The following is a 26,492-nucleotide window of genomic DNA, read 5'->3' as shown; positions in this document are numbered from 1 at the left end:
ATGGCTAATTGACTTTTCAATTGGAATATTTCATTTCGCATTTCATTTTACGACAATAAGATACGAAACTAATTTATATTTTACTCGTTGAAATATATCCAAATATCTTAAATGAAGAGTAATATATTATTTTCCCTTTATTTTCATATTAACTCAATGAAACAATATTATTTTTCAAATACAATTATCAAATTCGAAAATACCATTGAAACATAATACCCTACTTCATATTTCTTCTGTGTTGTGGAAATTTGGGAGGGTACCTTACATCGTTTTTATGCACGATCGGCGGCTATAAATGGTACCTTTTTAGGTCCCCATGTCTAGGACAAAAGTAAGGGCGGCATCTGAGGTGTGCGCCGACTGTACGGCCCCAGGTAGGTCATTTGATGGGGAGTCTGGGGGTCTGATACATCCGTGTATGATTCATATTCCAGCGTTAACTTCATCGCAAAACAAAAACATTAATGGGGAATGTGTTTGTTTATTGAGAAATGAAGTGTCATAGGTTAAGATAGTCTTCAAATTTTTAAATTAATGTTATCATTTATGATGAGATGTTAAAAAAATTGTTATTCATGGTACTGCAACTTGTACACTGTAGGAAAAACAAAGGATGCTGTAGATCTATAATTTATCTAAGATTGCTTTTATAATTTTTTATTCTGCCATAGCTATTAAAGTGGTATGAGTGTTAAATCATGACTCTTAATTCTCCAAATTTTCTCCTTCTAACAACAAGGAATATTGTGTAGGGATGTGTATTGGCAAGAAATTTCGTATTGCGAATTTTGCGATATATTGCCATATCAACTGTACTGAGCAATATGTATTGCAATATTTTCAACGAAAATTAAAATGACATTTTCTCATTATATTTACTTCACTTTACATCTAGAATGTATTATAACTATGATAAGTAACCAGAAGGGAAAAAAATCTTGTTAATTTATTTACAGTTATGCGGACAGATATATATACCCAAGTAAAACAGCATCTTTCTTATTGTTTAGCTTAATCATAAACTTTCTTTATATTTCATGATAGAATTCCAGAGTCCCAGCATTTTGATGGTATATTGTAGTGTTATCACGATGATCGATTTATAATCAATGATGGTATATTTTGCTATCGATTGTAGATTTTAACAATCGATTAATCGGTATTTTTCAGCACATATCTTTTTTACAGTTTTCACATTTTTATTTCAAGAACAGGCTCTTGTTATCAAAATATATATCTTTCAAGAGTTGTCCTTTACTATTTTAGAATACATGTACTTAAAATCTGTTTAAAATAAATCAAAAGATGATGATATTTGTATTTCTAAACTGAAGAAACTAAAGTACTTGTTTGAATAAAATATATTAATTTTCAGTATTTGGGGGAATTCACCTGTCATTTCATATGGAATCACAAGGAATTTGCAATATTAAATGTCTTATAACAGTTTAAAAAAATAATTCCATATAATTTTAGATGACATGTAAATTAAATTCTGATCTGTCAATGCTTACTTTTCCCAGGCCAAGTAATTCCTAATCATGCAAAAATCTGTATTACTGAAATCGTTAATTAAACTGCATATAAACTGTTTTTATTTCGATACAATGCACCTTTACTTACATTATTTAACAATAAAATTCTAATTTTTATAAAATCTAATGCCTATTTTATGCAAAGGGTTACCGATTCGATTATTGGCCGATGATGAGTCGGTTAGGGTCAACCGATGTTACCGATTAATCGATTCTGAGTTTCAACCGATTTGACAACACTAATACTATATTGGTCTTACGAAAATGTTTAGCAATATGGTATATTTTGCTATTGTATTGCAATATATACCAAAAATCAAAATGGTGAATTGATTGATTGATTGTATATTGTTTAACGTCCCTCTCGAGAATTTTTCACTCATATGGAGACACCACCACTTGCTGGTGGAGAGCTGCAAATTTTTATCCTATACTCGGCACTCGGGCCATTGAGCAAGGAGGGATCTTTTTCGTGCCAGCACCTACTGCAACACAGGACCTCAGTTTATATGGTCTCATCCGAAGGACCGGTCTCCATGTCCCACAGTGGGATTCGAACCCGCTATGTAAGGATCAACTCCTTACTTACTTCGCAACTCTAGAGCAGACACTGTAACCACTGTGCCATGCGGGCAACTGAAATGGTGAATTGAACATTGAATCAAACAATGATATTAAACAGTATACCAAAATATTTCCGTGAATCGTTTTAGCCATAGTATGTCAAAGTGATTTGGAAGTAGTAATCCCTAAATATTCTAGTATTTTACCCTGGATATCTTGAATCTTCAGACAATCAAAGTTTTTTTTCTATGTTTCATTGATATTGAGGTTTGATTTAAAATACATTGTGCACATATCTGCAAAAATTTCTTATCATGATATATCGGGATTTTTAAAAAAAATATGATATTATCGAATACATTACATTTATCAAAAGATCATACCAGCGTTGGCCTATTATACAAGAGGTCCATGATACAACTGTAATTTATAAGTAAAATGAGTACCTTCCCTCAAGAGAATCTATTTTTAACATGCAAATCTTGGTTGTCCAGATATAATTGAAGGGACATTTTAAAACTGAAGAAGGGGTCTGGGGTTCCTCCCCATGTGGAACCTTTAGGGAGAGGACCAAAATAACTGTAACCAAAATCACTTTAGGCAGGAAAATTTCCTGGCCCCCCAGGTCTCAGGGCTAACCCTGTAAAATAGGCACCAATTAAGTTTGAACAACCAAAACTAACATTGTTGTATTTAAATCCAGTATATGGTATTTGAGAAAAAAGTTTTTAACTTTGATGATTTTTTTTTTCATCTTGAGATTCTGTTTTGCTTCTCAGTCTATTCAAACACTTCAGTAGTAGACTATACATATGATTTGTACTTAGGAGAATAAAAGTAGTTTTATAAGTACTTGTAAGAACATATCCTCCTCAGTACAAATCAGCTGTTAGACACTGAGTAATTGGCTCGTGTACTTCCTGTTTGACCTGTATGATATTTAAATGGATAGGAGAAAGATTTTTTTGTTTGTGATACCAGGAAACCATGATGAATTATCTTTCTATAAACTGGTAAAATACATGATAAGAAGAAGTGTAAAAATAAGGCATGAAAAAATATAAAGAAAGCGGAAGAAAAGTAGCCCCATTCTGTTGGTGATGCTGATAGGATAATAGAGAAATGTTGAGATTTGTATATCTCTCCTAACACTTCCACTAATTACTTGGTGTAAATGATTGAATCATATTATGATCATTAATCCCTTCACCAACTCGTGGCGAATCTTGTTGCCCATTAGCCTCGCTGCATCTGGTAGAAGTCTTGTTCTCTCAGCAGCTGTACAACAAGTTGTTAAAGATTATTTTTTTAATCTTTTCCCCTTTGGCTGGCTACTATGCTTGGTTCTCCTGATATTTTGAATGAGAGAGTTGGCTTGTGTTTTTGTGAAGTAAGGCGGGAGGCACGGAGGGGGAGATCTTATCTTGCTTTCTTATCTTCATCAGTGTATTTGACAGGGTATCTACTGGGGTTCTATCAAATCAAGCATTTCCATGCTGATTTAAACACAGCAAAACTTGGCTGTAAAAATGTGCGGAAGAGATTGCGGAATCTAGGAAAGACATTAGTGTGTTTACAACTTGGAAATTTACAAACAGACAATTGTTCCTTGATAGGGTTGCAGTCATAGTTGTTTCACATATGTTTAGTTTTATCAAGTATGTGCTACTTCTTCATGTTCTTGGAATTGTAGCATTTGAGGTCAATGAAAAAGGCAGTTCAAACAAGTAGAAATCAAGACATTTTAATTTAGTTAGTAATTTTAATAATAATTGATAAACATACAGATTTGAATATGGGAAGAAAATACATACAAAGAGTTTTGACATATATCAACTGATAAAACAGTCTACCATGAGAGGGTATTTACAGTATCAAGTTTGGTCAAGATTTAAAGATCAATTTTCAAAGTACCATATATTGATTAATTGACAGTAAGTTTCTTTTTTTGTGTATGAAAACTTAACAAAAAGCTTCATTATAACATTATTTAGCGTTGTATGACTCAGTAAGTGCAAGTCATGTAATATACATGTATTTACAAGCTTGATTATGTCTGAACAATAATTTGCCTTTGTGTGTTATATTTTCTTAAAATATCGTAATAATATGCCATTTATGCTTCCCTAACTTCATGGGCACAGATTTGTCTCAGTAAATACAACAAGTGATTCATGTAGAAATTTTGCATGATGTAAAATTTTAAGCAGTTCTCTTACATTTTTGCTCAAGTCTATTAACATACATGACTGTACATGTAATTGAAGTTACCAGTTTATTAACATCTCTTTGGTTGTTATTTAACAACACAGAGATCAATACATATCATTATAACATATATACATACATGCGTGAGCATAACATATAACATATATACAAAGTGTGCTTATAATCAAGTATTTCCATATATGTTTACATTGATGTTAACCTGGAGGTTTGACTCTCTCGTTTAAAATTTTAATAAAAGAACAGAGTTTACTCAATAGTCCAACATTTTTTGAAGAAAACAATTCATTAAATTTGATAATATTTGGTCTTGTAAAATAATATTTCGGAATGTACAATTTTCTTTCATCTTTTAATTTTTCACAACATAAAATATAGTGGAATTTCTCCTTTTTCTAATGATGTGATAATATAATGAGATACTACTTAGATTGAGTCACCCTAAAAGTGTATACAATTCTTTTCTGTCTGATGTGTATGGGGAGGGTAATTCTTTTTATCTGTACAATCAAAGAGCTAGAAAGTGTAAACAATTAAGTAATATGTGTTGTAATCTTTGCAGATTAATACCTGGTAGGAATGTAAAAGCACATATATTCTTCTTTGTGATTTTTGTCAAAAATAGTTTCATTTTTTTCATGTCAAGCTTAAAAAATGTCCAGTAATTAGCTGCATAGTTCATTAGGGAGCTGGAATAATGAAATAAATATGCATCAAAGAAAAAAAGAAATTCCTGTGCTTTAATATATAATTGTGGATTTTCTTTCATCTTTCCAAAGGAGTATAAAAAAGTGATCCCAAACTCTTTCAACAAGGGAAATTTTGCGTAATGCAATAAAATATGTGAACTTTAAAAAAAAAATGAATATTTCTTTGTTCAAAAGTATAAGTTATTTTAACAGTATTCTTAATTTTATATCTTTTTCTGCAGATCCAACATGGGCCTCCATAAACCGCGGTGTTCTGATCTGTGATGAATGTTGTAGTGTACATAGAAGTCTGGGGCGCCACATCTCTCAAGTCAAGTCACTTACAAAGGGGCAATGGAGTCCCACACAGTTACTTGTAAGCAATTTACTTTATGTCAAACAAGTCACTCACAGTGAGTCACCACATCTCTCAAGTCAAATCACTTAGAAAGGAGCAATAAAGCCCCCCCCCTCCCCAGTTTTTTGTAAGTCATAGCAGCTTGCTGTACAGCAACATACTCACAATTGTTCTACACATCTCTCAGGTCAAGTCATTTTAAAACATGCAAAAAAGTCTGCACACATAATTACTTAGAAGTTATAGCAGTTTACTGTCAAGCAAATCACTCACAACAGTCCACATGTTTTGAGCCAAGTCATTTTCAAAAGTTGTTGGTAAGTCACAGCAATTTACTATATTGCAAATCACTTACCATTGGACTGTGGAGTCCTACACTGTTACATTATCAAGGTGTCTGACAGACTTCATGTAAGTTTTGCAAAAATTGCAATGTCCCAAACATGTAGCATTCTGTACATAAATATGATTGCTTTGGAATAACTACCTTGTTTCTTCAAAAGCTTTTTTGAAGAAATGTATTGAGTTTGTTTCTCTAGGATTTTGAAAAATTCAAGGTTCCTCAGTACATATCCTGAATATGAGAAGAGAAGAGTTTTAACTTCTGTGTGTAATTGTAGAACTTGCTTACAATATTAAACTTAATTTTAGACCCTGATGTAAAAATTGGCAATGGAAAATGTATATATACATTTACATATATTAGGTTCTTATTACATTATTTAAAAACAAGAAATTTGAAAGCCCTAGTCTTAACTGTTCACAAGTTATGGCCAAGGTTAAATTTGGGTATTTTTCTGTAAAAGTTGGTCAAATTGCAAGGTCAAGGTTAAGAGGTCAAATTTGGTGGTACCCCCAGGAAAGGTCTTGTCATAAGGAATACACTTGTAAAATATTAAAGTCATAGCCCCATTCACAAAAGTTATGGGTAAGATTTAAGTTATTGCAGACAAACAGACAGCTAGACTGACAGGCAGATTGACAGGGCAAAAACTATATATTTCTGAATTGGCAATAACTTGTGTATAAAAAATGGTTCTAATATCTTAGATATAGGAAAAGAATTTTGTAAATTCATGCTGCATTTATAAATTTTGTTGATTTTCTTATTTTAATGCAGTGTTATTTTTAGAAAATTTAATAGAAAACAAAGGTATATGATTATCTGTATATAATGGAAGGATACAGAATATGTATTTCATTATTAACAAAAGAAATGAAAATGGTTTCACAGATGAATATTTAGCAATGCCCTGAAATATCATTATAATCAGCTTTTTGATATTTCAGCCAGACGAAAATTAGGTTCTTTATTAGCATACTTTATATTAAGCTGTTATGCAATTTCATATTTGTAAATAAAAGGTTCATTAAGATAAATTAAATTTTCCCTACATGTGCAATGATAAGAGTGGTTTTATAATTTCATAATATCAATGATTTATTAGCAATATACCACATAGTCCTTAGATGATTTATTTCCAGGGCAGTAGCATGCAGGGAAAATAAAAAAAAAATCCTTGAACATTTGTTTTTGTTTAACTGCATGTTCAAATGTTCCTTGTTTTCCAGATGGTGCAGCATTTAGCAAACCATGGGGCCAACAGTATCTGGGAACATTCACTGCTAGACCCTTCACAGAGTAAACATGGCAAAAAGAAGCCAGGTCCCAGAGACCAAGTTCAGTAAGTGTAGAAGTCTGAAAGGAACGAAACTGTTAAGTGATGGTTTTCTGGCTCAGAAATAACAACATTAAATTAGTACAACACCCACTATGAAACAAGATTAAAATCTGATCAAGAGCTGGTGTGTGTGAGTCAGTGACATAAATCATCAGATTTCTGTTGGAAGGAAAATATCTTAAGATATTTTTCAAACTATACTACTGAGAAAACTCATGCAGTGACCCATTTTACTGTGGAGTATACAGGGAAAATTTTGTCCCTCACTTATTTTTGCCTTTATCACCCTTATTCTTCATCATGTTCATTGAAATGATATTTAATGTATAATAAAAGCTTAACTTCTGTATGGAACTCTATGTGGTAAAGAAGGGAGTAACTAATTAAATCTGTATCAAATATTTTTTTGAATACAGTACATATGTTTTGTTTACAGAAAGCAAGTTGTTCCTCTATAGATGTCTATATTTTTTTATTTCAGTCCTGTGAAGACAGAATTTATAAGGTCCAAATACCAGTTCTTACAGTTTGTAAACAAACAGAAGGACGGAGAACTCAATTCAATAGATGATTTGAGCAAGGTACAGTTTTAATGCTGGAGAAAATTTATGTATCATACAGGAAAAAACTAACTTACTTCCTGATTTAATTTTAACAATATTTTATTATGAATAATCACCAAAGGATTAGACAGCAGGCACTGCCTCTAAATAGGATAAAATTCAAGTGTATAAAAAAATTGATCAATCCTCCCCTTCCCCTATAAAGGGTTTTCATTATTTATAAATGATTCTATTTCTTTTTCCTTATTAAATAGGGGACAATGGAAACTTTTAATAAATATCTTTAACAAGACTTCTAAAGTTTGAATTAAAAATAATAAAAGAATCAATGATTTTGTCTGTGTAAATTGGCACCAAGAAATTTTCATAAACAATTGCAATGTTTTTCATTGAGTAAGAAAAAATGTTTTCCTTTTTTCTTTGAAAATACTACCTATATATTTCACATACCATCGTGGCAGATAAAAAATATCAATAGCTAGTCTTTTTTTTTCTTTTTTTTTTCTTTGATTGAATAGATTAATAATTATCCAACTAAGTAAACTGCATGGATATTAGATTGTTAATGATTTGACAACTTCCTTCTTGACATAATATTGAAAAAAATGATTAAAGCAGGACAATTTTTAGTCACCCCCCCCCCCCCCCCCCCCCCCCCCCCCCCCCCCCCCCCCCCCCCCCCCCCCCCCCCCCCCCCCCCCCCCCCCCCCCAAAAAAAGCACAGAAAATTGATCTTTTTAAAAATTCTTGATTATTTTTACTTATTTTAAAGCAGTCTGATTTAATATGTTGTCATAGGATTGATTAACTAAGTTTTATTTGTTTCGTATATGATTCCTTTATTTATTATTTACAAAAACTTTTACAGCAATTACACTCCAGTGTGAGAACAAATAATCTAGAAACATGTTTACGTCTTCTGTCAAAAGGAGCAGATCCAAATTATTTTCATCCAGTAAGTGTGATTCAGAAAATTTACATCAAGTAACTTTTATCATATAAAATTTCCCTTTCTCATTGAAAAAAAATTAACATGATATATAATAAACTTTTATTTTCCATTGCTCAGGAGAAAGGAAATTGTCCGCTACATGTGGCAGCCCAGAGTGGTCAGCCATTACAGGTGGAGCTACTTGTTGTGTATGGAGCTGATCCAGGGGCATACGACTCCAATGGAAAAACTCCCATTGATCATGCCAAGTAAGAGTTATCTTCCATATAACATGTCACTCATGGTTAAATTACTCTTTTAGCATTTCAAACCAGTAATGTTCATTTGATTTCAAGAAATTAATTCAGTGATTTGTTATGGATTAACTTATACTGATATGCAATTTTTAACAATTAATTTTTTTTAAAAATTTGTATTTATTTTATTTTTCTATTTCAAGAGCTGAGGGTCAGATGGATTTAGCAGACAGACTTGTTGAATGTCAATATGAATTGACTGACAGACTGGCATATTATCTCTGTCAGCGAAAACCTGGTAAAAAAATAATGGGTAGACTTTACTTTACGGGTCCCCAGATCCGCAAGATCCTCGCGCTCATTGGACTATGACGTAACAACTACATCACTCAACTGAAATGGGTTAAATTTGCACACTATTCGACTGATAATTAACATGAGAGATTAGGGTTAGTCCTTGCACTAGTATTCGACTGATTAGGGTTAGTCTCGCGTCCATCTGAGAAATTAGGGTTAGTCCTCGCACATTATTCGACTGATTAGGGTTAGTTTAGCATCTGCCCGGGAGATTTCGTCTGAACGTCTTAGTCCTTGCATACCATACGATAGATTAGGGTTAGTGAATCGTTGATTTAGTTAAGTTAAGAAATTCAGTTGCTTCTGTAATTTTTCGAAGATCATAATTCAGATTCAAAGCCATTTCCTTCGTTTGTTTACATGGAAGATGGCTAAGTCCGTATGACATTAACATACACGCTGTATATAAATTTTTTCCATGAATAAACAACTATTTATTAATTTTTTCAGGAACTTAAAAACTTTGTTTAAAAACAAAGTATATTTTAACCGTAGAATTCAATTTTGTGTAAAAGGCCAAAAAACCTCGTATTTAAAATTTTTTTCATCGCTCAGTCTCATATATACTGAAGTCGCCTTCGGCGACACTACATTTTAGCGCGATTTTCTGGGGACCGGTAAAGTAAAGTCATTCCAAAATAATTTATTTTCCTGTTGTAATTGGAGGTAAAAAATATCTCTTATGATTCCAAGTATTTTAATAACATGAAAATATCATGATTTTTTTCTTTTTATTTCCAGACCACAGAACAGGAATTCATTTTAAGATACCTGAAATGGCAGACAGGTACTCTATTAAAAAATGAATTTTTATACAAAATCCACATAATAGCTACATGTATATAGTTAAGATAAAAACAGATTTATAACTGGATTCTTTTTGGACTAGAGACATATATTTTCATATATTTTGTTTTTTATTTTACAGTAGTTTAGATATGTCAGAATTAGCAAAACAAGCCAAGAAAAAGTTACAAGCAGTAAGTATTATTTTTAGTATAGATATACCGTAAGTCACTTTTTATTTGCGATATGTTTACATGTGCTCAACATGTCGTTTATATTGGTATTGTTATAGATTATATAGAGTAATAACCACAATTTGTGAAAATTTTGTCTTGCTTATAAAGAGGCAATTACTGTCTATAGAAAATAAGTTTTCATGAAAATTTATTTCTCTACAGTAGATATTCAACAATAGTCAACAAGACACAGGTTGAATATTTGAATTTTTTTTTTTCAAGCTTCCAAATCACTTATTTGAAGAATTAGCAATGGATGTTTATGATGAAGTTGACAGAAGAGAAAATGATGAACGTAAGAGTTTTAATAAATATCAGTCCACTTTCAAGAAAGAAAAAAAAAATCAAATTTTTCATTGTATCGAAGTTTGATGTATTATTTTATAATTTATGACTTCCTTTGTACAGATTGGCTACAGACGCACGACAACAAAGCTCTAGTCAGTGACCGACAGGGGGTGCCTTTTCTCCCTCTTAACCCAGATTTTTCGGCCACACGCAATCAGGTATAATAGAATCTTTGTCAGTCATCTTGCATTATTCCAAAAAATAAGTTATTGTAGAAATTTTACAAGAGGTACATATATACTTACATGTATATACAAAAATTACATTCTTGACAAAGAAATTAATTCTTATAAATTGTACAATTATGTATTAACATTTCATCTGAAATTATTTTTCTCCACTATAGGGACGTCAGAAACTTGCCAGATTCAATGCAAGAGAATTTGCCACACTGATAATAGACATTTTAAATGATGCAAAAAGAAGACAGACAGGAGTTGTGTCCCCTGTCCAGACTTTAAAGGAACCGGGTAGGTAGACTTTGATTTAAATTCAATTTAAGGGATATTGTAAAATACTTGACGAACATATGATTCTTGATTATCTCAGGTTCACACATGAGGCTGGACAACTGTAGTACATGTGATATTGAGTTATGGTTATTTACAAAGTTGAGACATAGATTAAATCTCTTGATAAACATAGTGCATAGGTTTTTTTGGTGTCTTTTCAATAGGCATTTTTTATGAATAAATCCAAACAATGAGCATTAGTGTATTTTGTTTGATCTTGTACACCTACCACTCACAAAGTCATTCCCCTCAAAAGGCAAGGTGGACAAGGGTGTCTAATTAGATTTCGTCAAATGTTTATTCCAATCGGTACTAATTTTTGTCTGATCCTTAAAAAAAAGTTAGCCTCAGTGAACTTTAAAAAGTTGCCAACCTTTGACCTTTAGAATGGATCATTAGGTATGATTTTTTTCTTTTGAAAAAAATACAGATTTTTAGCTATCAGGTTTTGTTGGATTACAAATCATAGGGATTTTCATAGGGTTACTAAATGTATATAAACGCCTCCTATTTTTATGCCACTAATTGATAAAGACAAAATAAAAATAGAAAATGAAACAAATCATTATCCTGACAACTTGAAACTTAAATAGAAAATCTATTTCAAGATGACTTGAAAAAAAGGTTGGGTCAAGGGCATTTTTAATAGATTGGTCTGCTACAGTAAAGAAACAATTGTTTCACTTCAGACATGATATATTTTCTTAGTCCTCCAAGGGCAAAATGTATGAAGTAAATGAGAAATATTCTACTTTATCTTTAAACATAACTGTTTATCAATTAACAGTTTTAAATGGAACAAAGAATTCCTGGAGCCTCATTTAACAAAAATTGAACAGTATAGAAAAATGATTTATCACCCTTGTATTATGGAATAAACTAGCACATTAGTGTCTTTAATGAAGTACCAGGGAGTTTAAAAGTACAGTTGTCCAAGGTCACAGGCCTCAAGGTTTTGAGGGCAGAGTAGTTAAATATTACCTAGAAGTTTTAAATAGAAAAATATTTTTAAATAAATCAGAAGTGAGTAGGATGTCTATGTTTCTTTTTGCTTGTTGCCAAATGTTTGAATTGTGTACTTTATAAAACTACAAGTCATATCACCATGAATTTTAGAATTATTTTGACATGTTTCAGTTTAATCTTTTATTAATTAACAAATAGACCTTTGCTGTAAATTTGATTGACTAGGGAATTTCATAAGCCTATTAGTCCATGACCTTGTGAATGTTGGCGGAAAACTTTAACCCTCAGAGTACAGATTGTTTATCAATAATATGTCATGACATTTTGATTATTCTCATTCACCTACATGTACAGTGTGTAAAATATTTTTCGTTATTTTTGCTTAATCCCTTAAACTTCTTGCTCAATGAATAGAATTTGTTGATGATGTGTGTTTATTTACTTTATTCTATACTCAGCTGTGTGTAAATCAATTTTACTGTTGATTTCATGTAATCACGTGATGGTGTGATCACCACTCTGGTTTTTGAATCCACATCAACCCTCTCTTTAACTTACACAATAAACATCACATTTTTTCTTGCATATCAAAACATTCTTGACAAAACAATGTGTTTAATGGACAAAAGTTATTTAATTGATCACAAAAGTCATCTTTGATTATATTTTGTTAGTTAAAAGGGGGTATATAATAAATTCATCATAATAACAGTAACTTGATCTAAGGAGCCGTATCACGTCTCGTTGACAGATACAGATTATCAGATCAAACTCAGTGCTTCAGGTCGTGTTTGATCTCAATAGAACTTGACAACTTGATGTGATAGGACATGAAATGTTTCTTTTTAATGAAATATGAAGATAACAAGCAGAAATCAAGCTCAAGAGCCCATTTAAAAAATACAAATTGGGAGTAGAGAAAAGAGGGACCTCTAAAAACATCAGAGATAGGATCAGGTGCCATGGAGGAGTGAACAACCCATGTAAACCAGTCACAATGACTGTATGCTTGTTTATGAATCAACTTCACTAGGCATTTCATAAAGTAGGATTACAATTTGCATGGTTATCAATATCTCTGTTTTGCTTTGAAATACAAGATGTAGAGTCTCAACTCTGAGAGAACTCGATATCCCGGATATCTTGATAGTTTCCATTAGTCCTGCTAGTATCAAGATACTTATGTTTACCTGTTCATGTACATTCCTTCCTTTTTTCCAATATTATTGATTAATTAGCAAATTGACTTTGAATAAAGGCATCTTGTTAAATTGCTTGAAAGTCAGATAAGAAGTACCAAAATGAGCTGCTTTAAATCTCATTTTAAAGAAGTCATATTTTTTGAAACATTGAAAATAGCACTTTAAATATATAATTATGTACATATATTTTCTGCATGGATGAGTGCTGAGCTATTTCTTAGGTACATATATCTGTAACAATTTTGTTACATAAACATGCATAGAAGATGGTGATGCGAAGTGCTTACTGAGTATAGTCATGCTTCAAATGCTGTCATTTATACTCCAGAACACACCCTATTACCGGCAACTGCGACAACCGATGCAACTGTGACAACTTCAAGCAAGTTTATTGCCTGTAGAGACAACTATGAATGGTTGGGAAGTGAATAAAATATACATTTTGGCTATTTCAAGTATTGGGTAGTGAAAGGTAGTTGATTGACCAATGCTTGAAAGTGGAGAAATTTTCCCCAAAAGTACCATACATATGACCAATATTAACAGCCAAAATATGTCTTGAGGAGATGTGATGCTTACCAGGATACAGCTAATTTATACTTTATTCAACTTTGTATCCACTTTTTCTGATTGACGTATTTCGTTTTAAATCTGCTGTCATTGTTTGCCTCGTCTGTTGTACACGATAGCCAAAATGATTTCACCGAACAAAATTAAACGCTTGTGGCGCTTTTATTAAGCAACAAAAATTATCCATATTTTGAAGTAATGCTTCAAAAAGTCTAAATTTATTATATCCAACAAGAAATGTGAGCAAAGAATACCAGTTTTTATCATATAAGCTCAATTTGACCAATTTTTCCTGCACTGCCATTGAAATTTAGCTTTATTTTGTTCTTATTTTGTTTCAATAAGGAATCAAAGTTTTATATTTAACAGAAAAATAGTTTAAGGTTAGATCAAAACGGTAAGCCACAAAAAGAAAGTAAATGAATGTTATAAATAGTCAAAATTATGATATCAATGAGGTCTCTGTCATAGTGATTGATAACTTTGCCGTCTGTTGTCACAGTTGCATCGGTTGTCGCAGTTGCCGGTAATAGGGTGTGCAGAAGCTATTTTAATTCCATCAGACTTGCAAAAAATTTCTTTTAAAAATAGCTGTCCGAAGGCATAAGCAAATTCAATGCAAAGCAATACCAGAGCGTTTACCTTCTTTACTTGAACATTGTACATACAGCAACAATGGGGTATTGACCTTAAAACTCTGTTTACATTTGTTTCTTATCTTTACCTGTCTTGTTGTGGAATTTATAAAGCATAAAATATGCAATCTTATTTCAAAATATTATATTTTATGTTCATAAAGAAATGGAAATTAAAGTGCATTAAGAATCATTTTAAAATGCTTTTTTAATGAAAGGGTTTAAATAAAAAATATTTTGATAAAGTTGTTTACATTCAGAAAGTCCTTAGAGAAAGTGACCTTGGGTTTTTGATAATGTATTTTTTTGTGCCTATTTGCCACAGATAAGCTGTTTTTATGACCAGAGGCATTAAACATAGGTATAAATTCTTTAATAGACTTATCTTATACATCTTTGTAAATTCAAGGTCTCTCTCAGACAGAAGAGACATAAATATGCAGGGTTTTTGGCTCTGGTAATGATGTGATGGTGCTCATTAATTATCTTGTTTTGGACTCACCCGTTTATTGAACAGTGCAAGACATAAAGATCACAAGAGTACAAAGAAAGCAGTTTGATCGCGGACAGATGATCTGTGATATACTATTACAAAGATAAACCCTATCCGTCAGATTGTGATGAGTAGGTCATACTATCGGTGGAGGTCAGACACATTTTACGCTTGAAAACCTCCCCACACTGTCAGTCGGCTTTTACCAGTGATTTAAGATTTAATTTGCCTTGCTATGACAGAGGCAGTTTAAAGGTTTAGTCTTCCAATCTCCATCTCAAATTTCAATGATTCCACCCTACTGCAGGTTGTGTAGGAATCAAGTCTGTGTCCTGTTATCAGTATATATAGAGACAGGTGCCTGTAGTGATCAGGGGTCAGGGAACTGTCTTCTACAAACAGCGCTCACCTCAAGGAGCCCTTAACGGCTTTAAAATCATATATGCATCTAGGTTGACACTATTTTGTGTTAGAAGTGTGAGCCACATAGGATGTGCATACTAGATGCTTTAAGTTTTGTCTTCTGAAAGAGAGGAATTTATAGAAATTTTCCCTTTTATTATAGAGGTAAGGTACGTGCAACTTGGGGCATCAGTGCATATAATTTTTTTTATGTCATTGGAAGTGCAGAGTTTGTTTTGATGATAAAAATTAATGATATGTAATTTTAAGGGACAGTTGTTGCTTAATTAATTCATGTAGCCCAGTTCCTGATTTTCCTTTTAACCTTTTAAGAGCATCAATTTCAACTGGAAAAAAAAACTTGGCAATGTAAATAAAAATTAATTTAATGAACAGAAATTTTGAGGTAGACTAGTTTTGAATGCTACAACAAAATTAATATTGTTGGAAGTTGAAAACTGTTACATTCTTGGTCAATTATCTAAATGTCATCCTCTCATCTGATATTTGAGAGTAAATGAATAGTAATCATGTTATATATTTTGCTTGATTTTTGGGGATAAAAAATAAATGAAATGGTCAGAATATTGTATTTATTTATAAATAAATAAATTTGGATTAGTATTTCACCTGATTTTCCCCTCTGGAAGATATGAATTACATGTAATTATATTTTTTTTTTCAAAGAAAGATCATTAATAATTGTACGAAAAAGACATAGAAAACCCTGAAGACCCAAGTCCTGATTGAATTGTCAATAGTTGTCATGGAAACAGGGAAAATTGAAAATTCTTTAACTTTGATTTTTAAGTCAAAGTACTGAAAGGACTGATGCAAGTTGATGGTTGTCCAATATTAGTTAATGGGTATTGTTTTAGTGATGATACTAAAACAGAATTTTTATAAAAGGCTAGTTGTACATGTAACTTAAATTTTGGATTTTTCAAAGGTTTATTTACTAGCTTATTTCCCCTTGGGTCCTTTATTGCACTTATGTTGTGCGTTAAAGGTCGGTTAGTCTCCCATCTTTCTGAGTTTAGCATGTTATACTAGTACACAGTGATCCACAAGTAATTTCTATGGTGATTTTGAGTGCTTGGAATCATTACATTGTAGACAAACTGCCTGGTGGTCAAGTGGTCCAAAGAAAGAACAACTTTAACAGCATTGTCAGTGATGAGGAACCAATTTATGACCAGGTGGCATCAGATGAAGACTACAGCAGTATTGATAATCTCAGCATTAAGAGTGCGGGCATGAAGGACAGCTCTCTCGCCCACCCCCCAGCCGTAAGTATCCACTCTGGTGACCATGGTCACGCTTCACACAGGCAACCAATCACATTTTTGCAATCATGTTACATTTTCATTTTTTCCTGATTACAGAATGGACTGGATTAATACTCTATTCAAAGTAGACTGTGATTTTTTAAAATATGTTTAATGAGCAAAATATAAGAAATTACTGTAGAATCACAAATTTTCGTGGGGATAAAATTTCGTTGATTTGTCATCAAAAATAGTTTCGTTGGCATTTAATTTCGTTGTTTTGAATGTAATCCTATTCAATATATGGTCATATAAAATTTCGTGTGGGATTTAATTTCGTTGATAATTGTTAACAACGAAATAAACGAAATTTAATCCCCCACGAACATTTGTGCTTTTACAGTATGCTATGGTGAATATTATAGGGTAAACCGGTTGCAGCTTTAACTTTGCTAATGTATAGTAAATGCATTATTACTTCAGATACTAAGTAGTTAGGCTCTGATTAAGTTAAGTAAATGTAAAGACAGACAACAGAAATGACACTGAATTCTGACTTTGTTTTAGAGCCCAGATAATGATTCTGATACACTGTTAAAATCAAGTGTTCAGGAGGTGAGACGTAGTCTCTTAATTTTACTCACACATTGTCCAGCTAAAATTTAGTGTAGAGACTCTCATAAAACGAGATGTAGATGTTAACATAGAATTATTTGCAAATAGTAGCAATGCTAAGTTTTAGTATACTGTTATGTAGAATAGTAACAGTGCTTCAAATAACAACAGTTTATTGCATTTTTTAGACACTCAACCTTGATTGCTTGCTGTACATGCTGTACATGTCTTGCATAAAGTTGTTTTGGAATGAGTTTGTAGAAATCATGCTATAACACTGATATTAATATGTTATATTCAGTCAGAGAAATAAACTTCAAATGTACTATGCACAGTAAAATTTTCACTAGAAAATCATTTAAAGTTGAGTAATAATTATTCAAATTTTAAATGTAAGTTCTGGATAGAAATGGTATAACTATCACATTGGTTATCACTAATACATTATGATTGCTTTTGTGACACATTGATTATCATATTCTGGTATTTTTTCTCTCATTATAATGAAATATTTGTTGCAAGGAAGTCACATTCCCCTATAAGACTGAAAAGTTTCAGTTTAGAAAGATATAAAATCTTTTACCTTTCCAATGATAAGCAGGTTAAACTGTATTTCAGTAAAAACACATTTAAATATCAATTTATAAACAAGTCATGTTATTATAATGATCACTCAGATTCCAAGGAAAAGCACCCGTCGGCTGAATTCTGTGGGCAATCTCCGGTCCGAAGGGGACCTTATACAGGATAACGTTAGACATTTAACGCCATGTGTGAGTTGTTATCCCAGCTTGACCATTCATCTGAAATTGCTTGATTAATTTCTATTTCATTTTCTGTTAACATCATCTTGAAAAGATCTCAGAATCAAACTTTAATCGTCAATGCAAACTTCAGTATGCATTTTAAACAATCTTTATATATAAATGTGGACTGTGTTCTGAAACCCAGATTCCAAGCAAAAGCCTGAGAATTAAGTCCGTTGGACAATTAAGGTCGTATGGTGACCTTATAAGGTCACACAGAAGGGTTAGTCTGTCCCCACATGTGAGTTTACAGTAATACAGTAGAACATATTCATGCCTAGAGGTTTATTTATACATCTACACATTAACCACTGTTCTACAGTACTCTTATACAATGTCTTTCAATATTTCACTTTATCATTTACAGGACAAGATTTGTTTAGTATAATGAATTACATGTCGACTGTAAACATACTTTTTCACACGAGTATAATTTTGTGATTTCACAATTTTTCTTCAATTCATGGGTAGAAAATTGTGCAGATTTCTTGGGTTACAATTGTTTATCTTAGTATGATGCTCTTTCAGTACATTGGGATAAGTTTCCACAGAAAATTTCAAACTCTGTGTGTAACATAAATTAATCCCACTGGGGAAAAAGTATGTACATGTATGCAGTAATTTTCATGATTTCACTGATGCCTATCTGTATTTTTGCTCTTATTTAAATCTTTACTTTGAAATTGTGATTAAATGTAAGATTCAGTTGAAGGTATTTATTTCTTTAGACTATGATTTAATGAAATTAGATGGAAATAAATTCGATTCCAATAGTTTACATTTTATTAAGTATATTGTATATCGTATGATTACAGGTACAATGTTTTTCTGTGAAATTTGTAAAATTTCTTTATCTTCTGATGTTTAGCATGTCTATTGTATTAATCTAATAATTCTGATTATGTCAATTTACTTTGATATAGTACAGTATGTGACTTCAATAAAAAAACAGTTTCAGTATACTGTAAATAAGTTTATGATATCCATTAATGCAATGATTAATAAATTTAATGATTATAATCCATGAAACAAGAACCATATGAATTTTTTCACAGTACTAATATTTTAACCAGTTCTTTATGATTCTTTCTTGAATATATTAGAAATGAAGCATTTTTTAATTTCGCCCATGTGACATAGCATTCTATGAATAAATGACCTATTTTGCTAATTCCCAGCCCCCCACTGTCCCAGAGGCCATGGTGGAGGGACCTGTCTCCACGGAAGAATTCCTCCAAATGAAGAAAAAAATGTCCACCATGGAGTTCAGGATGCAGCAGATTCTCAAAACCAATCAAGATCTCCAGAAGGAAAGGGACGATCTCACTCAGCTGGTAAGGAAGTCTGTACAATTAATACAATATAACAAGAACTGGTAAGGAAGTCTGTACAATAATTACAATATTGCACAAAACTGTAAGGAAGTCTGTACAGTTAATACAATTTGTGACACGATAGCTGTGTTTTTCTTTGAAGTTTACTGTTCTGTATTAGCAATACAAAACGGGACTGTGGTGGACAGAGCTACTTTCCGTTCTGTATTAGCCCTGTATACAGTATTGTATTTGCCAACTATTCTGTATCTAAAATACAAAACGGTCTAAAAATAAATCTGATTCAATTTAGCAAAAGCACTTACAAATAGTAAATGCTGATGTTTTCCTATTATAATTTTGGAGAAATACCCAGTATTTTCCTGAGAATGTAAAATGTCAAAATTTCTCAATCAGTTTTTAAAAACTTATTCCACACAGAATCTACACGTAATTTTGATCCAAAGTAAAATGAAAATTCGCAATAACGGAAAACGTCCTCTGTACGTAATTTCGATCCAATCGAAACAGAAAATTCGCAATTACGGAAAACATCCACTCTCCTTGTGCAAAATCATTCAAGTCCATTTTTTCCGCGTTTTTATTTTTTCAAATCCTTCTCGCTGACGACAGCCACACATCTCTTTCATTTCGTTTTCAATGTCGCAATTCAAATTGAAAATAAAATCCGTGACATCAAAGTCCACCGAAGAATTTTCTGTAAATCCTGTTTTAGTTAATCTAGTTAAACTGGGATTTTAAGACCCCTGAAATAAATTATGATAAATCTCCATCTACAATAGATCACAACAATGATGGTTAAATCCTCCAATTTATCCATTAAGACTGACTATCACTCGATTACGTCTACCCCGTTAAATTGTCAAAACTAATCTGACCGAATTTTACGTTTTCTGTGGAAATATATATACAGCGGATGCGTACTCCCCGTCGGGGCCTCATCTACAGAACTCTGGCGAAAGTTTGGATGCTGCAAAGGTTATAAAATGGGCGGAGCTATTTTTGATTGATCTGTCACAAATCATTTACTCGACAGGTTGTATATAGATACAAATTTGGGGGTGGAGACTCGTGCTGCGCACTCGTATCCACCCCCAAATTTGTATCTACGATACAGAACCCGTCTCGTTCTCTAAATAATACATAGCTCAAAACTGGTAAGGAAGTCTGTACAATAATTACAATATAGCAAGAACTGGTAAGGAAGTCTGTACAATAATTACAATATAGCTCAAAACTGGTAAGGAAGTCTGTACAATAATTACAATATAGCTCAAAACTGGTAAGGAAATCTGTACAATAATTACAATATAGCAAGAACTGGTAAGGAAGTCTGTACAATAATTACAATATAGCTCAAAACTGGTAAGGAAGTCTGTACAATAATTACAGTATAGCTGAAAGCTGGTAAGGACTTATGTACAATAATTACAATTTAGCACAAAACTGATAAGGAAGTCTGTACAGTTAATACAATATAGCTCAAAACTGGTAAGGAAGTCTGTACAATAATTACAATATAACACAAAACTGGTAAGGAAGTCTGTACAATAATCACAATATAGCAAAAACTGGTAAGGAAGTCTGTACAATAATTACAATATAGCACAAAACTGGTAAGGAAGTCTATACAATAATTACAATATAGCACAAAACTGGTAAGGAAGTCTGTACAATAATCACAATATAGCACAAAACTGGTAAGGAAGTCTGTACAATAATCACAATATAGCACAAAACTGGTAGGGAGGCCGTACAATAATCACAATATAGCAAGAACTGGTAAGGAAGTCTGTACAATAATTACAATATAGCACAGAACTGGTAAGGAAGTCTGTACAATAATCGCAATATAGCTCAAAGCTGGTAAGGAAGTCGGTACAAATATTACAATATAGCACAAAACTGGTAAGGAAGTCTGTACAATAATCACAATATAGCACAAAACTGGTAAGGAAGTTGGTACAGTATCATAATTCTAGAACTAATGAAAGAGAAACAAATTTTATATAATCATCAGGAAAGTGTCTAGGAACAGATTTTATACAATAGACCAGGAACTAACGTGGAATAATCTCATGCATTATTATTCATACACACTGAGAGATGAGAATCAGCTCACATTTATTTGGATATCATATGAAAATAAAATAAGGAAGTGTTGAAAGTTTTTATTGCACTTTACTATATGTTTTGAGTAACGAATATGATTAATATTTACCAGCTAGATAATCAGTGAAAAAGTACATTAATGATTAACTCTAAAAACTTGAATAAATAAATGAAACTTCAGTCATTTGACAAATATTTTTTTATTGAACTGAAATAGGTTCAGACACTTACAAAAGAGATATCTATACTGAGGAATCAAGCCCAGCATCAGGCGAGTCCACCAGCCACCTTACCGAATGGTTACAGCCAGGATCGGGGAGAGGAGGGTGCTCGGACGAGTATTCCGAGGGCGGGGACGCGCCCACAATCAATGTTTGAGCCGCGGGAAAGGGAGCAGCGATTATCTAATAAAGTAAACAACCTAAATACTGCCAAAAATCTAATATACAGAAAACAAATATGCATGTTTTTGTTTGAGTCTCCATTACAAGTGGCTTATGTTGGATTATGATCCAAGTGAATAATTGTGTGTCATTTCTTGTCTTTTTTTAGACTCCATCCAAAGAATTACTGCCCACAGCCTATTCTGTATCCAATATCAACAAACCAGATGAATCTGAGGTAGATGAAAATTAGTTTAAGTTGAAATAAAATATAAAATAATTCAGGGATTTAAATTTACAATTCAAAATCAATTTTAGATGTTTTAAATGATATTTTGTATGATTTTCAGTCTAACCGTGTGCAATCTTCAAGTTCTGGGTCTGTAGCAGAGGAAATTCAGATGGCCTACCCCCCAGATCTCTCCCACTATGACTGTCCCAGCTCACTGCCAGTAGCCATGGATGAGGACCTCCCCTCTCAAGAGGAAGTCATGAGAAAGACCGAAAAAATCACCAAAAATATTCAAGAACTGTACAAATCTGGCCAGGATGGCAAACATGATAGGTAAGGACCCAGTGTTATAGATGTGCTCTCAAATATACAAATGAAGTCATAAGCATGACTGTTACAGTAGATATTTCATTAAACTGTATTTTATGTACCATAATCTACATACCAGCTACCTAGGTACTTTTATTATACTGGATCTTTTTGTAATAAAAATACTCTTTTCATATACTCCAGAATCAACAATTATAGAAATAATTTTTTTTGAATGTTTGTGTATAAGAATCTGACCAATATTATTTATCTTTATTTATAGCTTTGGGCAATGTGCTGACAAAATCTATGAGGCAGTGAAAGAAATGGCAGCATTGTTTCCAAAGGTATAGGAATAGTACTTCTAATAATTTTCTGTATTGTTTGTAGGTCAGTCTATAGAAGGATATGTTTGAACTAGATAAATGCACACCATAAAAGAACACAAAAAAAAAACAATAACAACAACCAAAGAAAAGGACCCCCCACCCCACCCCCTCCCAAAAAAAAAAAGAAAAAAATTTGATGAAAATTTGTTAAAACATATGTGTTGGTCATTGTGTAATGTAAAAAGACCATGTACAACTGTAAGAAAAAAATATGTATATGAACCCTACCATTACAATATTATAGTATATTTAATATCATAATGATATTCAACACTGTAACAAAGCATAACTGACTATTGTAAACAGTTGTTATTTCATAATTTTTCCTGCATTTCACATATTTGTAGCAAATTTCTTGAACAATTCTGAAGCCATTTAACAAAACCGCATGACTTGACCAGCACCAATGATTTAGCAGAGTTTGACATACTTTACATTCACTTAATTCATCTTTTTAGAACCCAAGAATCAGCACAGTTCGACACGCGCTACATTTACTAACATCGAGTGCTGCTCGCCTACAAGAAGAATGTCAGGACGGAATCATGGGTGACCTTGACCCTGACCTCGATCTTCCATTTAAAACTCAGCAAGTGATGCAGTGTGCTTTTGACATTGCCAGAGCTGCTAAAGAACTTGTTACTCTGTTTCAGTGATGATTTTCAAATGACTTCTTCAGTTACAGATCTGATCTGAGTAAGTTGTACAAGGAAGACTCTTGGGGGCTCCAGGGAGGGAGTCTGAGATAGAAATTGGTGCCAAATATAACGCTTTGTTTAGAATGTTGATTCAAGATGTTTGACTTACCCCCCTTTATGTTTGTCATTTCATTTGAAATTATGGCATTTCTCTGTTCAGTTGTTTTACTTGATAAAATTGTTTTTAAATGTAAGATAGGTTTCATTTTGCTTGTGTGATTAAGAAAAAAACATCAAGTTTTATTTATAGTGTCATTAAGTTATTAAAACAAAAGTAGCTTTAGTAGAATTTACTCTGCCATTCTCCAGAAATAAAAATGAAAATGTTTTTCAGTGAATTTTACATTCTGGGTATTTTTTGGAACAAATTTTAAGTTTGGTAATGTCTCAATATACATGTACATCAAAATTCCAAAATACAGAAGTATTTTATATTTGTGTATGTATTTGTGTAGGGATTGGTAAAGTAATATTATTTCAGCTGCTTACTCTGAAGAAATGGGAGACAGATACATGTACATGTAATATGATGCAATATTTAAAAAAAAAAAACAGTTTTGCAATAAGTGTTTACCTGTGCCTTGGTTTGTTTCTGCCAAATAGTTTATGGAAAGACAGAAAATATCAGTATTATGTACATTATCATCAATCTCTGTTACCGAAATAAGAACATTTGTCTGCTAGTTGTTGGCATTACATTTACAAATAAGAGCACCTGTTTACTTTATATTTTCTGTGGAAATCAAAATTCCCATCTGTCTCTTCCTGTACTTAGAAGTCTGTATTACAAACTTGGTTTTTCCTCTGTAAAACAAAGAAGTGTTTTAAAGCACAATGCATGTGATTGGTTATCATTATTTTGTATATACAGAATTGTACATTTAATTAGAAGGGAAAAAGATACAATTAAAATTTTCATGTGTAAATTACGCAGCATTAAAATATACAATGTAAATGTAATATCTAGACTTGAGCAAAATTACTGCATGATATTAAAATATATAGGAGTTGAAAATGTATACTGTGATATATCTAGTGTAGAATATCTATGAGAATATGTCATTATTTTTTAAAATTTATTGAGCTAATTGTATAGTTAAAGTGAAGAACAGTTAATAAACTGTAGACTGTATACAGGGAAATTTTTGCCCCCATTATAATTTCGCCTCTTTCACCCTTACCTCGGTTGAGTGAATTTAAAAGGGGGGAATTCAAAGAATACAGTATAATTTCTTAAACAAAACTGTGACTAGGCAAATTTAAAACAGGTCAAAAGTTTGCAAGGGTGAAAGAGAAAAAATAAAGGGGGGCAAAAATAACCCTGCATACACTAACAATCAAGGTGGCCCTCCAAGATGGTAGGAATTTGAAAAGTAATACACATGTACTGAATTTCATTTTGAATTAAGTAGTTTATTTGTACCAATTGGAATTGAAAATTCATTTTACATTATGTTCTGTAGTTCATCAAACAAGCTTGAACTACCACAAATGTTGTGTATGTAATTATTTGTATTATTACATGTGCGTACACTTTGCAATTTTTTTTTTACCTGTGTAATGGAGCTCATCATGCATGAAGCTCAGAATTGAATCTAGTCATATTGGTTCATTTTTGTAATCAGTCTATATTTATTTAGTCACCAGAATCTGGAGAACAGAGTGTACAGATAAGGAACATATCACATCCTTGCATTATGTTTGTTAATTATTGATGTCATCGCCAGTAATTGTCTGTATTCAAGTTTACAGTGATTGTTAACATAATCATTGGGCCAAATTCTTTTTTTTTTAAATTGGAAAGGGGGGTATTTTTCAGTATACAAAAGGAATTATGGTTTTTCTCCAGAGGCTTGTTATTATTATTATTATTATTTTTTACTGTGAATTTGAAGCTTTTATAAATTAAGTTCTTATAACTTTACACTTTTTTTCCCAAGTCCATTATGCAAATAATTATTTTTTTATTTTTTTTGATAAAGGAGTTTGTAGGATTTTTGAACATTTTTTAATCATGTATTTAATATGCTTGGAAAAAAAAACCAGTTTGTTGCTGATTTCAGCAAAGAACTTGTATAAGCTAGAAAAATTTAGACAGCATTTATTTTAACCATCATATTGATGTTTTTGTATGTGTACAATCAGTTGTGTTTTGTAAGAAAATAAAAAAATGGATTTGAATAATACTCAAGGAGATTTTCTAGTGTCCCATTTTATGTAGTGTATTAGATTAGGTTATGTAAATTTGTAGCATAATATGAGGACTGTCCATACGATAATAACCGTAGCTTTCATGGTTCATTTCTTCATTATGTTGTAATGCATGTCGTCATGAAATGTAGACATATTCTATTTTGTATTATTGATAGTAATTATCAATAATTATGGATATCAATAAAGAAAATTAAACCCGATTCAGAATTTCTTCAGTTGTTTGATAGACATACCAAAGTGCATTGTTTTCCTTCATTCATTCATGACAGAACAGCACATAGTACACTTTTGAAATCAATCCTTCTCCTTCTAAGCATGCCTTTTATTTAAAAAAAAAGTTATTGTTTTTATATGTATGGAGATTTTTTTCAAAACCGTAAATGTTCATTTTTCCTATATGAAACAAGAACTTTATACCTGCTAAACAAATTAAGATTATTTTCTTATATTGAACTACCCTCAATACGTTTGATTTCACCTTATTAAGTTACGATGTGATACGAGTTTTTGGATCAGTACACTGGTTTTCTAAATTCATAAATGTATCACTAACCTCTGAAACTGGTGACAGTGCACAGAATAATGACATTTTTCCTTACATATAAAGAAATTGCCTTTGAAATTTATTTTGTAGATGAAAATGTTTATAGTATGATTGTTCCAAAAATTGTTTTAAATTACATATAGCCAGAAACGTTTTGCTGTACTGCTCTCTGATTTGAAAAAAGAGTCTAAGTACTCTAGTGCTATCTACTGTGATAATGCTTTAATACTCTATTTTTGTCTAAGATAACACGTAAGTGTTTTCTCATGCAAT

The 26,492-nt window shown here is 32.0% G+C and overlaps 1 protein-coding gene across 3 annotated transcripts; it reads left to right on the top strand.

Moving 5' to 3' along the window:
• The first annotated feature begins 211 nt into the window (after nt 1–211).
• LOC134231275 (ARF GTPase-activating protein GIT2-like) lies at nt 212–25,875 on the top strand. 3 transcript variants are annotated; one of them, XM_062713210.1, is made up of 20 exons: nt 212–377; nt 5,260–5,393; nt 6,948–7,060; nt 7,539–7,638; nt 8,489–8,575; nt 8,690–8,820; nt 9,012–9,106; nt 9,907–9,952; nt 10,094–10,145; nt 10,410–10,482; nt 10,596–10,693; nt 10,882–11,005; nt 16,432–16,604; nt 17,876–17,971; nt 19,183–19,338; nt 21,668–21,862; nt 22,003–22,071; nt 22,184–22,398; nt 22,658–22,721; nt 23,222–25,875. In XM_062713210.1, exons 1-20 carry the CDS (start codon nt 320–322, stop codon nt 23,417–23,419), a joined length of 2,277 nt encoding a protein of 758 aa, XP_062569194.1. In that variant the 5' UTR covers nt 212–319; the 3' UTR covers nt 23,420–25,875. The 3 variants fall into 3 exon arrangements, with proteins under 3 accessions (XP_062569194.1, XP_062569195.1, XP_062569196.1); XM_062713211.1 differs by lacking the exon at nt 17,876–17,971 and adding an exon at nt 17,151–17,198; XM_062713212.1 differs by lacking the exon at nt 17,876–17,971.
• Nucleotides 25,876–26,492: the final 617 nt, after the last annotated feature.

The sequence above is a fragment of the Saccostrea cucullata genome, unplaced genomic scaffold, assembly GCF_032062105.1.
Source record: "Saccostrea cucullata isolate Sc308-1 unplaced genomic scaffold, CSIRO_AGI_Scuc_v1 ctg462, whole genome shotgun sequence".
NCBI lineage: Eukaryota > Metazoa > Mollusca > Bivalvia > Ostreida > Ostreidae > Saccostrea > Saccostrea cuccullata.
Note: the sequence above shows the minus strand (reverse complement) of the source record. Positions and strands in the feature narration are given on the sequence as shown.

Bases quoted from the DNA above. Each gene is read 5' to 3' on its own strand.
- LOC134231275 (XM_062713210.1), top strand. From the start codon at position 320: ATGTCTAGGACAAAAGTAAGGGCGGCATCTGAGGTGTGCGCCGACTGT. The intron at 11,006-16,431 runs GTAGGTAGACTT...ATTACATTGTAG, and splicing joins CCAGACTTTAAAGGAACCGG to ACAAACTGCCTGGTGGTCAA. The intron at 19,339-21,667 runs GTAAGGAAGTCT...GAACTGAAATAG, and splicing joins GGGACGATCTCACTCAGCTG to GTTCAGACACTTACAAAAGA.